The sequence below is a fragment of the Megascapheus bottae genome, chromosome 24 (assembly GCF_031878675.1).
Source record: "Megascapheus bottae isolate mThoBot1 chromosome 24, mThoBot2.hap1, whole genome shotgun sequence".
NCBI lineage: Eukaryota > Metazoa > Chordata > Mammalia > Rodentia > Geomyidae > Megascapheus > Megascapheus bottae.
The window spans coordinates 26,555,256-26,572,805 of record NC_143532.1 but is presented as its reverse complement, the minus strand read 5'-3'; the positions used below and the strand labels follow the sequence as shown (position 1 = coordinate 26,572,805).

General features: G+C 40.2%; 1 protein-coding gene across 1 annotated transcript in view; it reads left to right on the top strand.

Moving 5' to 3' along the window:
• The first annotated feature begins 978 nt into the window (after nucleotides 1-978).
• The window catches only part of Lonp2 (lon peptidase 2, peroxisomal), a 93,016-nt gene continuing 76,444 nt past the window's right edge, over nucleotides 979-17,550 (top strand). The window contains exons 1-4 of the mRNA XM_090357678.1: nucleotides 979-1,289; nucleotides 9,350-9,584; nucleotides 13,444-13,575; nucleotides 16,456-16,578. Of these exons, the coding sequence (XP_090213804.1) occupies nucleotides 1,057-1,289; nucleotides 9,350-9,584; nucleotides 13,444-13,575; nucleotides 16,456-16,578 (723 nt within the window). The 5' untranslated portion in view covers nucleotides 979-1,056. The remainder of the gene's footprint in view (nucleotides 1,290-9,349; nucleotides 9,585-13,443; nucleotides 13,576-16,455; nucleotides 16,579-17,550) is intronic.

The following is a 17,550-nucleotide window of genomic DNA, read 5'->3' as shown; positions in this document are numbered from 1 at the left end:
TTGAGATAATCATGAGAAATGACAGAAGATACTTGCACAAAATAATGACCCACACCCTTTAGTGTAGAGTGGGGATGAGGGGGTGAACACCTATACAGCTCCTATCCAGGGTCTTAAACTTCGGGCCCTGTGCTCTTGCTTGGCTTTTCCCCCTCACAGATGGCACTCTACCACTTGAACCATGCTTCTAGTTGTGGCTTTTTGCTGGTTAACTGCAGAAAATAATCCCTCAACTTTGTCTCCCTGTGCTGAGCCAATCTTCAGATCTCAGCCTCTTGATAGGTGTGGACTTCATTAATTAGCAGTACGTAATTTAAAAGGCAAAATACAATAAGATAAGCTAAAGCAAAGGCACTGTCCACTAGTAGAGAAGCCCTAGGAGACATGATAACGGTAGGGGGCCCCTGGTGGATTCTGGTCCAGATCTAATTAAGGGAAACAGTGAGAAACGTGGCAAAGCTTGGGCAATGCTTACGGATTAGATAACAGTGAAGCCAGAATTCCTGGTGTGGACTGGGAACCCGGTTATGTAAGATGGTAACTAGGGTTAGAAGTGCCGCTGAGATGTTTGCCACGGTGTTGCAATCGTCCTATAAATCTAAAACACCCTCTGAGATAAAAGCTGACACACGTTTAGTCCACAGACTGGAAACGTTCTGCTTCCCAACACTGAGTGAGCTACGCAGCGAAGCGCTCAGGATTCCTGCGCACGGAGACGCGCTTCTTACCCCAGGCTCCAGGAGGAGGCAGCGCGAAGGGCCGGGGGCGGGCCTTCGAGCGGAGCCGGAAGCGGGGCGGTGTTTGGACCCGGGGGCGGGTCTTCGTGCGGAGCCGGAAGCGGCGGCGTTTGGACCCAGGGGGCGGGCCTTGGTGCGGAGCCGGAAGCGGCGGCGTTTGGACCCAGGGGGCGGGCCTTGGTGCGGAGCCGGAAGCGGCCGCCTTGGGACTTGGGGGCGGGCCCAAAAGGGGCGGTGTGGTGGCAGCTGGGAAAGTCAGTGCTTCCCCTCCTGCTCCTTCGGGTCGCGGCAGTCTGCCCCGCTCCTCCTGACAGTCGCCATGTCGTCCGTGAACCCGATTCAGATTCCCAGCCGCCTCCCGCTGCTGCTGACCCACGAGGGCGTGCTGCTGCCGGGCTCCACCATGCGCACCAGCGTGGACACGGCCCGCAACCTGCAGCTGGTGCGGGGCCGCCTGCTGAAGGGCACGTCCCTGCAGAGCACCATCCTGGGCGTCATCCCCAACACGCCCGACCCGGCCAGCGACGCGCAGGACCTGCCGCCCCTGCACAGGTGGGCCCGCGGCCGCTCCCCGCCGCCTCCCCGCGGCGGCGCGTCCTTCTCCCGGCCTCAAGAAAACAAAAATGGGGCAGCTGCCAGACAGACTTGATGAAGCAGGGCCCGGCGAAAACCTGTCAGTGCCCCCGCCCCTCCTTCAGGCCTGTGGGCCTCGCCAGTCTCCGCTCCTCGTAACCTTCCCCCGCAGTCAGGTCTCGTCTCCGCCTCCACCGGTTTTCCTCATTTTCTTGCCCCATTGCCCTCTGCACCACTCTGATCACTTTTGGGTGCTTTTATTTCTTTATTTCATCCGCCTTCCCTCTCCTCCCAAGGACTCTGTTTCTTGTCCTTCTCCCGTTGCCATTTTCCCGTGTGTCATTTTCCGGGACCCTCCCAGCTTCTCATCTTTGCTACTTTTCTCATGTCTTCCTGTCGCTCATTTTTCTCACGACTTTTCCTCTTCAGTGCTACGCAGGCCACTCAGTTATGCGGCATCAGGTGTATAACTTAAGTGGGAGACGTAGCCTGTGTCGATTCATCTTCAATGTAGAAACGAACAGCATTCATTTTTTAAGTGTGTTAGGTTAGATATGTGTAGACTGCTTTAGGCTTTGCTGAACAGATGGCTCTGCTGTGCTGTATTGCCCTTCCCTGGATTGTACGCAGTTTAGGAGGCTCAAGAGAACTTGACATAGAGCTGATCTTAATTGAGATGACTCATTGCCATGGTTTGCTTGGGTGGCTTTGAGTTTTAGCATTGAAAGGCCTGTGCCCCAGGTGGTTTGCTTAATACCAGCCAACACCCAAAATATGCTGTAAAAATATAATGCATACCAGATTTCAAAAAATTCTTAGTATAAAAAAAAATGTTGTGTTAGGGCAGGTACTCAGGGCCATGCCAGTAATCCTAGCTACTCAGGAAGCTGAAATCTGATGATCACGTTTTGAACATTCCAGCTTGTGAGACTCTTACCTCCACTTTACCACCAAAAACCCGTTAATGGAGCTCTGGCTCAAGTAGTAGCAGGCTAATGACTGGTGCCCAGGCTCTGGGTTCGATCCTCAGTATAGTCTCTCTCACACACACATGTGTTCTCTCCATTAATACTGTATGTATGAGATTTTTGGAATGGTAATGTTTTAAACTTTTGGCATTTGAAACGTTAACATTTCACTTGTTGCACTTTATAATGTGACTACTGAAATTATAGTGGCTTACTTTTATTTTTTAGTCAGTACTGGAATTTGACCTCAGAGCTTTGTGCTTGCTTGGCTGGCTTGCTCAGCTGGTGCGCCACTATTTAAGCCACACCTCCAGCCTGGCCCCTTGCCAGGTAATTTAGAGAACTAAAGCTTCTGGATTTTTCTGCCCAGGTTGGCTTCAAACCATAGTCCTTCAGATCTCAGCCTCCTGAGGATCTAGGATTATAAGCATGAGCTACTATACTTGTTGGGGTTTACACATTGGACAATACTGTTATTTATGTATTAGGCTCTCAGCCAAGAAGGATTATTTTTAAACTCACCTGCTAGCTTTCTGTTTCTTACTGCACCTGAGGTCTTTGGCCAGCCTGGAGATCATTCCTCTGCCTTTAGCCCTCATTTTTTAATGAAGAGCTGTTAACTAAGTGGATTTCAATAGAATTAAAATATGGCTTGTTTTTACTCCATTGAAACTATGCACATTACTTTGAGGAAAGTCTGTAATTTATTTTCAGGTTCTCAAGGGAGATTGCTATCCCCTTTAAAACAAAACAAATCACAACAGTCTAGTATTAGTTTACATTGTGAAAGCCTTGCTTTGTCAATCATGAAAAATATTTGGCTTCCATTTTATTTACTTTGGTTTTGAGTAACTAGAATTGGACACTGTTCAAGTTTCATTACTCTTTGACACATCATTTTGGACTTTGGTTTTATAACATTTCACCTCATTTCTTAAGCTTTATTTTGCCTAATTAAAAAAAATTATTTCAATGTATAGAAAGGTTACAGTTATATTCGCCAGATAGTGGGTGTATTACTTCTCACACATTGATATCCCTTCTTAGGTTTTTGTCCCCATTTCCCTCGCCCCACCCCTACCCTCGTTTTCCTCCTCCTATTTCAAATAAACAGGTAAACATCTATATAATATACCAGGTAACAAACTGGGATATAGTAACCATATGAGATTAACCAAAGGGCAACAAGAAAAGGGAAAAAAACATAATACATAAAGAGTAACAGTCACTTATAATTAAACTCTTGTTTCCATGTCCTGGAGGTCCATTAATTTGTCCTCATCCTGTATGGCCTTATGTATCTAGGGTTTGAGCTATTGTAATCCTCTCTGAGGAGCATTTGGGATGTGTACTACAGATAAGGGAAACCATTGAGTCTATATTCCTTTGGGCTGGCTTATTTCACTTAATATGATTTTTTCCAAGTCTTTCCATTTCCTCACAAATGGTGCAATGCTGTTCTTTCTGATGGCAGCATAGAATTCCACTGTGTATAAATACCACATCTTGGGACATCTGGATTGGTTCCATATCTTTGCTATGGTAAATAGTGTTGCAATGAACATTGTTGTGCTAGTGGATTTAGTGTGTCCTTGTTTCTGGACTGATGGGTGAGTACCCAGTAGTGGAATTGCTGGGTTATAGGGGAGCTCTATGTTTAGTCCTTTGAGGAACTGCCATACTGCTTTCCGTAGTGGTTGAACAAGTTTACACTCCCACCAACAGTGTAGTAGCAATCCCTCCTGGCCATTTCCCGGCCAGCATCTGTTATGCCCCATAGTTTTTTGCCTTCTGTGCCTAGATACTTGGTTGAGGCAAAAGAGTTCATTATTAGATTTTCTTTTTGTTTTATTTGTACTGAGATAATATTGATTGCCCAATACACCGAATTTTAAAGGTAAAGTTAGCTATATTTTAGATTTGAATGACTATTTGTTGGTACTATTCTGGCAAGATTTTAGAGGACTCTTTTCTTTCATGTAAATGTTTCCAAAATAACAATAATTAAATTCTCATACTAGATAAAATCACTGATATTCAGATGTTATGTTATCTGATCCTGGATATGCCACCTTTTTTTTAAATAACTAGAAATGTTAGGTAAATCATTTAAACTAACAAACATAATGAAAAGTTCTTCATAATATTTCAGCACTATATATCATTTAATTATTGTAAGATCATCTAGTTACCTAGAAATTGTTCACTACTTGAAAAGTTTGTATAGAAACTTATGTACCATAATGGTTTTTTTAAGCAGTACTTCCCAAAGTCTTGAAACATCATAGCTTTCAAAACAGTTTTTAGGGGCCAGGAGTTTGGCCTAGTGTAGTGTGCTTATCTAGCACGCACGAAGACCCGGGTTCAATTCCTCGGTACCACATACATAGAAAAAAAGCCAGAAATGGTGCTGAGGCTCAAGTGGTAGAGTTCTAGCCTTGGAAAATCCAAGGACAGTGTTCAGCCCCTGAGCTTAAGCCCAGGACTAGCAAAAAACAACAACAACAAAAAACCCCCCAGTCTTTAAAAAGTACAGATGTTGCGCTATCCATGCTTTCATCTGTTTCTTTAAAGACAGATTTTGCAGGGTTGTTTTTTTTTTGGTTTTTTTTTTTTTTTGCCATTTACCTTTGCAAATGATTGTAGTGCCTGGTGGGAGAGGCAAGCGTGCTTCAGCCTCCCACGTCCTTTATACTCACTTGTTCTCAGTCCTCAAGAAGAAGCAAAAGGAATTTACTCCTCCATGTTCTTGCCACACAGTAATGAATTCCTGGTAACACTGCCTTTGCCTTTTGAACTGCACAGTCCCTTCTGCATGCTTTTTTATGGGCATATTGCCTCACAAGAGCCTTTTTGAAAGCGTTTGGAATTTTTTCCCCATACCACCTGAGGATACCTTGTATTTCTCTGCCTAACTGAAATGCATTTTTAGTGGACCTTAAATAACCAATTGTTCCCTCATCTGAAACACTAAAAAGTGGGAGGGTTAGGGGCATGCCTCAAGTGGTAGAACATTAGCTTATCAAATGAGAAGTCCATCCTGCAATAGATGGCCAGATGGATGGAGATGGACAAACATAGATAGGCTGTACTTGTGTTGCATCCTTTCAGACATTTCAAGTCATCTATTCTTCCTCCATGGCTGCCTTTCACCACAATGCTGATCCCTCATTCTATGCTGGCTTTTTGTTCATCCATAAGAGATGTTTCTCTTGCATTTGTCAAACAAAATAGAAGTACTTTATACATAGATACACAGCTCCATAGTCAGAATTAGTTCTCTTCTACTATTAGACATTTAAGAAATATTTCAGAATCCTTTTCTACTTTATAAAGCTTAGGGCTATTCTAATAAATTTCTGCTTTGTTTCTAAATCAATAACGATGACAGGTTCTTCCAAAGATCACTAACTGTTCAAGAACTAAAAAGCTGTTTTATGGTTCTTTCTTAGAAATTAACTTTTCAGTGTTTGCGGAGCTTTGGCGGAAGTGCTTCTTTTCACTTAGTGTCATTAAGATGTATTATGTTAATAGCTTCTACTGCTGCAGCTTTTAGAAATTATATTAATAAGTATTTCATCCTATCCTTATTGTTGATGCAAAGTCATATTGCCCAGTGCTGTGAATAATAATAATAAAAAAATCTTCTCAAAACCTAATTCAGCTAAGCACTCATGACTTAAACATATAATTCTAGCTACTCAGGAGGTTGTGATCTGAGGATCATGGTTCAGAGCCAGCCAGGGCAGAAAAAGTCCCTAAGACTCATCTCCAGTGACCACCAAAAAGCCTGAAGTGGAGCTGTGGTTCCAATTGTAGAGCACTAGCCTTGAGCAAAAAGCTCAGGGACAATGATTAAGCCCTCATTTCAAGTTCCAGGACTGGTATATGCGCGCACGCACACACACACACACACACACACACAAATAATAAATGAATAAATAACCTAATTTAGGAACCATGTTGCTGTTAAATATACTTTTAATGGTAGATAACAGTGTCTGTTACTCATATCATAGTATGATAATGTTAACTTCCTTGTAGAAGCAAAAAGTATATAGTAAAAAAAATGCTTAGGAAGGTTTTTGTAACTTCAGATTATTCTGAAGCTTTATGCAAGTGCTCTTGTTCCCTAAATGTTGGTTTCTCACAAGAGGTTTAAGGAGAAGAAAGGGGAGTCCTACATTTTCCTAATGGGTGCACTTTGAACTATTATTTCAGGAAGGAGTAGGAAAATTGAGGATTCGAATAAAAACAGAAGGTTTTAAAGTGAAGAAAAAAACCCCAAAAGCAAAATCACATGTTTAGTATATAGATCAGAGTTTAGGTATTTACATTCTATCCTTATCTCAGAAAGCTGCTCCCCCCCACCCTGCCCATATCACTACTTTTGTTGGCTTTCAAATACTTTGTTGAACTGCTTTATTATATAAACCAGTTTCTAAAGTATACAAACCAGCATACAGCATCATCTTTTCATTTTCAGCAAAAATGTTTTGTTAGCTTTATAAGAAAATTAATTTTTAGCTGGTGCCAGTGGCTCATGCCTATAATCTTAGCTACTCAGGAAGCTGAGATCTGAGGGTCGCGGTTCAAAGCCAGCCTGAGCACTAAAATCCATGAGACTCTTATCTCTAACCATCAGGAAACCAGAAGTGGTGCTGTGGCTCAGTGGTAGAGTGCTAGCCTTTAGCTGAAGAGCTCAGGGCAGTGCCCAGGCCGAGTTTAGGCCCCATGACCCACTAAAAAATTCACTTTTTAGTACTACCTATTATCAGTCACATAGGCCAGATAATTTGTCTTCTAATCTGGACATTTGGACTCAGCTGATGTACCTGTCTGTCTCTTTTTGGTTTCTTCTCAAGTTCTGTTTTGTAGACACCTTTAGCTAAGAATTTATTTTCATGTCTCTTTCAGGATTAGTAAATTGGTAGTCTTACTTGATCTCCAATCAGTTTAGATATTGCAAACTTTCTCAAGCAATGGAGACAGTTTTCAGGAAATGAAAAATATAACCTGTAGAAGAGTAATTTAAAAAAAGTGGCCACAACAAAAATCAAGGTTTCAAAGTATGTGATGATGATGATTGTTATTAACCAGTCCTGGGGCTTGAACTCAGGACCTGGGCACTGACCCTGAGCTTCTTTTGCTCAAGATTAGGACTCTACCACTTGAGGCACAGCACCATTTCTGGCTTTTTCTGCTTATGTGGTTCTAAGGAATCAAACCTAGGGCTTCATGCATGCTAGGCAAGCACTCTACCAATAAGCCACATTCCCAGCACTGTGATTATTTTTTCACACTCAAATCTTCCAAATTATTTGGCTTGTTACTGTCATATAATAGGATTGAAAAATGAGCTGAATGGTATAAGGAAAACAAAGGTTATCCAGACATACTCCACAGGAAGTAAAACGGATACAGAAGGAATCTGGGTTCATTATAGAGAAGTAAGCTGATCCACCAAGCTTCTCCTGTACAGTACTTATACAAAGTTTAACACATCCACTGAGCTACTCCCACACAGTACTCCTATGAAGTTCAGCCCATTTATTGAGCTACTCCTGTGCATTACTTCTATGAAGTTTAGCCCGTTCATTCCTATACTGTATTCCTATAAAATTTAGCACATTTGAGGTGAGCAGTGGTACTGTTACCATGTAGTGTTGGTCACTTTCAGCTAGATGCTTTGATGAAATTATTGCCTTCCCTATGTCTGTAGAGAGAAAATATTTCAATTGGAGAGCTGGAAGCATCTCTTATTCTATGTAATTTTGGCTTAGTTTTAGTAATTACTTTTTCTGTGAGTTAAGTTTACATATTGAATTTCCTGGTAAGGAGCTAAGTCTTAAAACTTTTTCACCAATTTTTAGTAAAGTGATAGCCACTTACAACTGTGTTCTATCTTTTTGAGATGTAGATTCAGTTATGATAGTGTGTGGTCTGTGTTAGTGCCCACCTTTAGAAATTTGGAATTAGGGGCATATATCTACTACCTCAGATTGTGATGGATTTTTTTTTTTTTTTTTTTGCCAGTCCTGGGCTTGAGCTCAGGGCCTTGGACTTTCTTAAGGCCAGAGCTCTATCACTTGAGCCTCAGCATCACTTCTGGCTTTTTTCTATGTATGTGGTACCGAGGAATCGAACCCGGGTCTTCGTGCATGCTAGGCAAGCACTCTACCACTAGGCCAAACTCCCAGCCCTGTGGTGGAAATTTGTAATGTGGGTGTATAGAAGTTTTATAGATTGATTATGTAAGATAATTGATTTGATGTTAGTAATAAAATTGGCCTTGGAATCGATTTGTTAGATTAGCTTATATTTAAGTCTAGTTAAAATATTAATCTTCTGGAATTAAGCTATAAAATTGTCAATTAACATGTATATTTTTGTGCTTAAATAATACACGTGTGGAAATTCATACTTAAAATTTTTATTTTTATTTTTCTGCTGGTATTGGGTCTTCTTAAACTCAGGACCTCTTACCATGGCTTAGATTTTTTTTTTAATTAATTAATTTATTTTTTGCCAGTCCTGGGCTTGAGCTCCTGTCCTTGGACTTTCTCAAGGCTAGAGCTCTACCACTTGAGCCTCAGCACCACTTCTGGCTTTTTTCTATGTATGTGGTACTGAGGAATTGAACCCAGGTCTTTGTGCATGCTAGGCAAGCACTCTACCCCTAGGCCAAACTCCTGGCCCTCCATGCTTAGATTTTTTTCGTGCATAGCTTCCATTCTGTCACTTGAGCCTTGCCGTTAGACCCAGCTTTTAATGGTGAAATAGGAATGAGAGTCTTGAGGTTTTGTCTGCCAGGGCTGATTCTGAACCTTGGTTCTCAGATCTCAGCCTCTCGAGAAGCTAGCTTATAGGTGTGAGCCACCAGTACCTGGCTATACCTGTATTTTTTTTTTTTAACAGAGATGCCCATTATAGTAAGATTGCATGCTGATGATAGTGACCTAACATGCCACATACTAGATGCTAAATTAAGAAAGGAATTCATTTACAGTTAAGATGTTCTTTACTTTTTTATGTTGAACACGTGTAATTTGACTATTTCCTGTTTTTCAGGATTGGGACGGCTGCCCTGGCAGTTCAGGTTGTGGGCAGTAACTGGCCCAAGCCCCATTATACTTTGCTGATTACCGGCCTATGCCGATTCCAGATTGTCCAGGTCTTAAAGGAGAATCCCTATCCTGTTGCCGAAGTGGAACAGTTAGACCGGCTTGAAGAATTTCCCAACACTTGCAAAACCAGGGAGGAGCTAGGAGAGCTGTCAGAACAGTTTTACAAATACGCAGTACAGGTAAGTGAGTAGCTTTTACTTTTTACTTTTTGTCTTTGGTTTCTTTGACACCAATAAAATATTGAACCTATTAGATAGTGATGTTTTTGAGCAGCACACATTAAAATACCTTGATAATACTTCATTTAATTTGGTTTTATCCATGATTGTACTTAAATCATCTAGACATATTAGCCAATCCTGTATAAAAGTTTTTCCAAATAGTATTAATAAAACATCCTTTATAATTTTGAGTATTACCAAACCAGGTAATTATTAAACACAAATAGTTAAAATACTATACAAGTTATTTGTTATTAAAATATCCAGGCTCCAAGTTATAGAAGGCTAGGTGACACTATGCCTGTCATTAGGTATGAAGATTAAGCCTCTGGTGGACTGTCTTCAGATCTAGCTAGGACTTTGACAGAAGATAGATGAGTGAGAGAAGCGGTGTCATTGTCCAAAGGGAAAAATTACTCATTACTTGACTCATGAAACTGTAACCCCTCCATCACCTTTAAAAAAAAACCTTCCTATTTCATAAATCAAACCTTAATGAAATATATTATGAAATGTAGTCTTCCACTTTTCTATTGATATAATCCAGTGACTATAATCAGTGAAGACTTGTACCTAGTGTGTCTTTTGAAGTAGCATACTCCTAGCAGGTGAACATTAACAGAAAAAAAAATAGAAGTTGAAAGGTATGCTTTCTGTGGGGGCTGAAACAGTTTACACTGAAGAAGGCATCTTGTGTTTGAGAAGTGGAAAGGTACACGCTATATTGAGGTAAGGCAGACACTCTAAAACAGAGTTCCTTTCCTAGGTGAGGCTCGTAGGCTTTCACACTTGTGTTGGAGGCAGCTTTGTGGCTATTTTTTCTACTTTGTCTTTTCTTTTCTTCTATTTGAATCTATAAAAGCTATTTATTTATTTATTGCCAGTCCTGTAGCTTGAACTCAGGGCCTGGGCACTGTCCTTGGGCTTTCTCTCAAGGCTAGTTCTCTTCCACTGGGCCATGTTCCTGGCCCTGTAGAAAGCTTTTTAAAGAAGTAAAGATTCTGCAATGATATTAGTGAAATAATGTTGAGAGGGGAGCCACCATGAGTTTTATCACCATTTTAAAACTTTATATATAATTTTGTTCTGTTTTTTGTTTTTGTGTGCCAGTCCTGGGGGCTTGAACTCAAACATGGGCATTATCTTTGAATTCTTTTTGCTCAAGATTAGTCATCTGTCACTTGAGCCACGGTTTCCCTTCTGGTTTTTAGTAGCTAATTGGACATAAGAATCTCACAGACTTTCTTGCCCAGGCTAGGTCTCAGCTTCCTGTGTAGCTAGGATTACCAGCAGGGCCTGTATCAAGGAATCAAACCCAGATCTTTGTACATGCTAGGCAAGCACTCTACCACTAGGCCAAACTCCCAGCCCCAAGTTTTCATATTTAATCCATACTTTCCTAAGTATTATAAAGTTAGTGTTCCTTTCTCTGAGACTTCTCAAGTCTGTCTTAGGGCTTACCACATAGTGCAGAGTATCTTCTAATTGTATTGCCTTAGAAATCTAGCATTCTTTACTTTATATACAGTGTATTCACATGCGCATCAGTGAGAAGGTTGGGGGCAGGGAAGGACACAGAATCAGAGGAAAGGGGGTGAAAAAGTGCAGCAGTGGAGCACCCTGGACATTGATGAAAATGAACTATGCAACTGGTGGGTGGGGATAGGAGGGAGGGACTGTGCGGGGGTGGGGAGCGGGAATGAAGAAACAGATGGTACTGTATGAAAGGAAATGTTCTTGTTATTTGATGTATGTAAAGGTAACCCTGATGTATGTCACCTGTAAAAACAACAATAAATAAGAAAAAAAAATTGGAAAAGAAAAAAAAAAGAAATCTAGTATCCCTTCCAAACTAGAATTTGTTAGCTATCTTGTACCGAACCTTTTTTTAGGTCCAAGAAGTAATTGCCACTCAGCAAATTCTGGGGGAATGAGTTTTAATTTATGTTTTTATGTTCTTAGCAGGAATTCCTAGGAACAAGGATCTTTATTATCTGTTTGTCCCATATGAACATCTTCATCTTAACTATACTTTTAATTTCCTTGATTCTCAGAAGGTAATGGATAAGTCCCCGAATTACAATGTCTTTAGAAGGCTTTGCTTATTACTTATTTGGTACATCATTCGTGAAGTACTGTAAGCTAAGTTTTTCTGTTAACCACAAAAATACAATATACCATGCCTAAAACTGGTGCATATGGTAATATATCTTCTTCTAGAGTTGCCTAGGTAGATTAGAGAGTGTCTCATGACATTCTTCCCTTGTTATAAACTAGAGCAAAAGCATGAAATGTGGCTAATCTTTCAGTGACTTGTAATGTTTTTCCTCAAAAGAAACTTTCAACTACCCATTTCTTTTTTTTCTTCTTTCTTTCTTTCTTTTTTTGGTTGGTTGTAGGGCTTGAACTCTGGGCCTGGGTGCTGTAGCTCTTCAGCTCAAGGCTACTGCCCTACCCCTTGAACAACAGCCCCACTTTTCCCTTTTCTACTGACTAATTGGAGATAAAAGTCTCATTGTCTTTAGTGCCCGGACTGGCTTTGAACCATGATCCTCAGATCTCAGCCTCCTGAGTAGCTAGGATTACAAGCGTAAGCCACCTGGCTGTCAACTTCCCATTTATTTTAAGGACCAGCTTAAAACTTAGCCACATCTGTTCAGAAGAGGTAAGAAAGAGTATCTTGTTATATACCAAAAAGAAAGGAATTGGTTAGCAATCCTAGTTACTATCATAGATACTATGAACTTGTTGGCTTAATATGTTTTAATTCCAGATTGTGCTCTGGAAGCTGTTTTTGATTTTTATTTTCCTTCTAAAAATCAGTCAATGTTCAGACTCAGGTTAGCCCAAATATTATGCAAGCACTCAGTATTCCATACCCCTGAATGACTGTCACAGTAGCATCAAAATGTTACTGGTTTCCAGAAGATCATAATTACATTGAGATTATGTAAGAGACTGTCGTGTCCTTAAAAACATGGGTGATTGGTGAGTAGTTTCGCCTAGTGGTAGAATCCTTGCCTAGTGTGCATGAAGAGCCTGGGTTCAATTCCTCGATACCACATATATAGAAAAAAGCCAGAAGTGGTGCTGTAGCTCAAGTGGTAGCTCTCTAGCCTTGAGAAAGCCAAAGGACAGTACTCAGACCCTGAGTTAAGGCCCAGGACTGGCCAAAAAATGGGTGATAATGTATACTATTTTTTGCAGATATTCAGTAATACTAGCATGGAGTAGTCAGAAAGCAAATGTCATAAAGTCAAGAAATAGGCAAATCTAAGATATATGGGAGTTCATTGCACTTAGTTCTTGTAATTTTGTTATAAATTTGAATTTTTTTTCAAAATAAAGTTAAAATTATACCACAATTTTATTTTTATTTTTTTTTTTATTTTTTTTTTTTTTTTGCCAGTCCTGGGCTTGAGCTCAGGGACTGAGCACTGTCCTTGGACTTTCTCAAGGCTAGAGCTCTACCACTTGAGCCTCAGCACCACTTCCGGCTTTTTTCTATATATGTGGTACCAAGGAATCGAACCCGGGTCTTCATGCATGCTAGGCAAGCACTTTAACCACTAGGCCAAACTCCCGGCCCTATACCACAATTTTAAATAGCATAAAATTTAAATCTCAGGTATACTTGAGCTATGTTTGTTTTTCATTCTGGTATTTTGAGAATGCTTCTCCTTTCCTCTGAGGCCTGTTACATGCGTGCATCATATTCATTAGTGGTCTTCCAAAACAAAGGTGGCAGCTCAAAACCCTAAACCAGTATAAAATCTGATTATTTTAATTCATAATCACACTTTTTCTCCCCTTCTAGTTGGTTGAAATGTTGGATATGTCTGTCCCTGCAGTTGCTAAATTGAGACGTCTTTTAGATAGCCTTCCAAGAGAAGCTTTGCCAGACATTCTGACTTCAATTATCCGAACCAGCAACAAAGAGAAGCTCCAGGTACAGTGTTCTCTTTTCGAAGGCCGAGTTTTTTTGTTACTTTTTATTTGTATTTGATAGCAGTTAAATTTTGACCTTTAAGAAAGGTAATACATGAAACTTTTCTAAGAAGTAGTTAAAATGCATTTATATTTCCATTGACTTTCAAAAGCAATCTTTTTAACAGATTGTACAAGCTTGTAATCCCAGCACTTGAGGAAGTCAAAGCAGTTCTGTGCCATGCTAAGCTACGTGGTGGGACTCTAGTCTCAGAATGGGAAGGTCAGGGGGATGGGTTGCTTTATATTTTTCTGGACATAAGAAACCCTTTTATTTTTTACAATTACTGTGAGTACTTGGTCAGTTAAGGAAACCGTTAAAGCACAATATCATAAAAATAAAGTTTTCACGTAATTATGTAAATACACTTTGTCACAGGGTTTTCTAAACTTGCGGAGCTATGTCCTTTATTTCTCATATATAGACCTGCTTTAATAAAATAATTCTTCCTCCTCCTCTTCCCCTTCCTTCTCTTCTTCCCCTTCCTCCTCTTCCTCTTCCTCCTCTTCCTCCTTTATCTTCTACCTCTTCTTCTTCCTCTTCTTCCTTTTCCTCCTCTTCCTCTTCTTCCTTCTTCGCCCTATTCTACCTCTTCCTCTTCCTTTCTCTTCTTCCTCTTCTTCCTTTTCCTCCTCTCCCTCTTCCTCCTCTTCTTTCTCTTCTTCCTCTTCCTTCTTCTTCCTCCTTCTTTTTTCCTCCTCCTTTTCTTCCTCTTCCTCCCTTTCCTCTTTCTTCTCTTCCACCTCTTCTTCTTCCTTTCTCTTCTTCCTCTTCTTGCTTTTCCTCCTCTTCCTCTTCTTCCTTTTCCTTCTTCTTTTTCTTCCTCCTCTTCCTCTTGTTCCTCCTCCTCCTCTTCTTCCTCCTCCTTTTCCTCTTCTTCTTCCTCCTCCTCTTCCTCTTTTTTCCTCCTCTTCTTCCTCTTCTCCCTCCTCTTCTTTCTTCTTTCTCTCTCCTTTCTTTTTTTCTTTCGTTCATTCATTCATTCGTTCTTTCTTTGCCAGCCCTGGGCCCTATGCACTGTCTCTGGGCTTTTTTTGTTTAAGGATAGCACTCTACCACTTGAGCCACAGAGCCACTTCTGGCTTTTCCTATTTATGTGGTCCAGGGCTTCGTCATTAGACTGCTGGTATTGTAGGTGTGTGTCACCATACTTGTCTCCCTTATATATATATATTTTTTTTTAATTAAAGAATTTATTAACATTGATTTTTACATCATATTTCAAATGACGTGTTTAACAAACAAGTATTCAAGAAGGGAATCTCTATATACAATCACTGGCACTTAGATTTTAGAACATAATCAAAATTAGGCTGAGGGTTTGTATGTCATAGATACATAATAATCTATGTAATAAAACATGTCTATAGAGTCATACGTTTTTATGACTATGTGTTTATATTTCCATTACCACGTCCATAGCATTGGTTATGCAACTTTTGAGTCCTCTCTCTTGTACTGTTTGGATCTAATAGCCACATATTAAGGATACCATGCACCTTTCTCCCTTATATTTTTTTACATTTCATTCTTAGTATGTGACTTTTCTATTACTTTAAAATGAAATGAGTGATAAAGACCCTTAAACATAATTTAAGGGTAGAACCCTAGGTTTACAGGGCTAAAACAGTTTTTTTGGCCCCTGTTTTCATAGTATTATTTAATATTCATAGAGTATTTTTATTAGAATTAAGCTGTTTATTGAATTTCTTATTTTATTGAAACAGCTCTATTTTACCAGTTCACTTGATAATTAAATGCTACAATTTTAATAGAAAGAGTTACTTATACAAACTGATGGGGCACAGAGTTATAAACCATGAGAAAACAGGAATGCAGGAGAAAACAGGCCTGCTGAAAAGTCTGTCTCTTTGGGCATTAGCCAGCCTATTATTCTGAGGGATTCAGGGACCATGAGCCACAACACAGCACCTCGAAGGTTGGTTCACTAGATATAGACAAATCAATTACTTGAATATAGAGTCTGAAGAGACTCAAAATATAAGCATTTGGGAATTGCCAAAAGAGTTGACATTTACCTTATGCTTGGTTCTTGGTGGAACTTGACTTTTTTTTTTTTTTTTGCCAGTCCTGGGCTTGAGCTCAGGGCCTGAGCACGTCCTTGGACTTTCTCAAGGCTAGAACTCTTACCACTTGAGACTGTGCACCACGGCTTTTTTCTGTGTTTGTGGTACGGAGGAATCGAGCCTGAGTCTTCATGCATGCTAGGCAAGCACTCTACCACTAGGCCAAACTCCTTGCCCTGAACTTGGCCTTTTAATTTTCTTTTTGCCAGTTTGGGGGCTTGAACTTAAGGCCTTAAAACCTCTCTGGTGCCTTACTGATTGGCCCATGCATTCACTTGCAACTTTTTGCTACGTAATTGTAGACAGTAGTCTCATGGATTTGTCTGCCGGCTCTTTAACCTCCATCCTCAAATGTCAATATCCTGAGTAGCTAGGATTATAGTTGTGAGTCCTTGGCATTTCAGTTATGCCTTTATTTTTGAAATGAAAAATCAAGATTTTTGCCTTTTGTTCACCTCTTCTTGCTGATTATTAAAATTAATTTGATAGGTAGCTATCATGATTACTGACAGAAATTGATGGAGTCCTTTTGGTTTTGAGGCATATATGCCAGAAGTGAGCAAGAGATTGTGTTACACAGCTCTGTAAAAGCCTACATCAAAGGAGGCTTCATCTAGGCATCCATGTGTCATCTAGGCATCCGTACCTACATCTAGGCTTTTCAGTATTCTTGCCTGTTCACTGGTACAGCTCTGTCAGTGTTTGGGGTGTGTGTTTGTGTAAGAGATACTGCTAATAGATGCATCTTTTTCAGATTTTAGATGCTGTGAGTCTGGAGGAGCGGTTCAAGATGACCATCCCATTACTTGTCAGACAAATTGAGGGCCTGAAATTGCTTCAGAAAACCAGAAAACCCAAGCAAGATGATGATAAGCGAGTAAATATTTTTTAATGTGCCATTTTCTTCCAGTTTTTTGTTTTGTTTTGTTTTCAAGTAGTGTTGGTAGAGACAAATGGCAGGTTCTTGGTCTTACCAAAGACAAAATTCAGGATCTGACACACAGAGGACTTTTCACAGCAAGAATTGACATAAGCTAAAGGCACAGGCAAATGCTAAGCAACAGTATACTAGTATACCTTCAAAGGAACCTGAGGATGGGCAATTGGAACAGGTATTGAGCTTTGTTGATTTAATTTTGTTGAAAAGGAAACAAATTGAAGTCAGGTATATCGCCATAGTCCCAGCCTCTAGGGAAGGCTGAGGCAAATTGAATTTATTGAAATCAGGAGTTTGGGGCCAGCCTAGAAAACATAGCAAGACCCTATCTTTAAAAATAGAAGCAGAACGTTGTCTCAAAATACAATTTTTAAAGGGCTGTGGGTTTAATTCAGTGATAGAGTGCTTGCCTAGTATATTACCAGACTATGGGTTCAATCCTTAGTACTGATGAAAAACTCTGAATTGAGTCTGGCTTAGATTACATTACAACCATCAGATCAGTGACTCATTTATTTTGTGCAGAAGTAAAACACTGTAAGCTTTATGTTGAGAGTCATAAAAATCTGCAGTTTATTGTGAGTTCATATACTGTTTAAAAAGAAATTGGTTAGACAAGCACCAGGGTCTCACACCCATAATCCTAGCTAGGCAGGAGACTGAGAACTAAAGGATCAAGGTTCCAAGCCAGCCTGGGCAGAAAGGTCCACAAGACTTCATCTCCAATTAACCAACTCTAATTAACTGTATCTCCACTTAAGCAAAATGCTGAACTGGAGGTGTGGCTCAAGTGATAGAGTGTCAGGCAAGCAAATGGAAAACGTGTTAGTTCTGTGTTCATGCCTTTAGGCTGGCACCAAAAAAGAAACAAGGGAGGCAGGGTGGCAGGCTGGTTGATTAAATGTAGGGGGT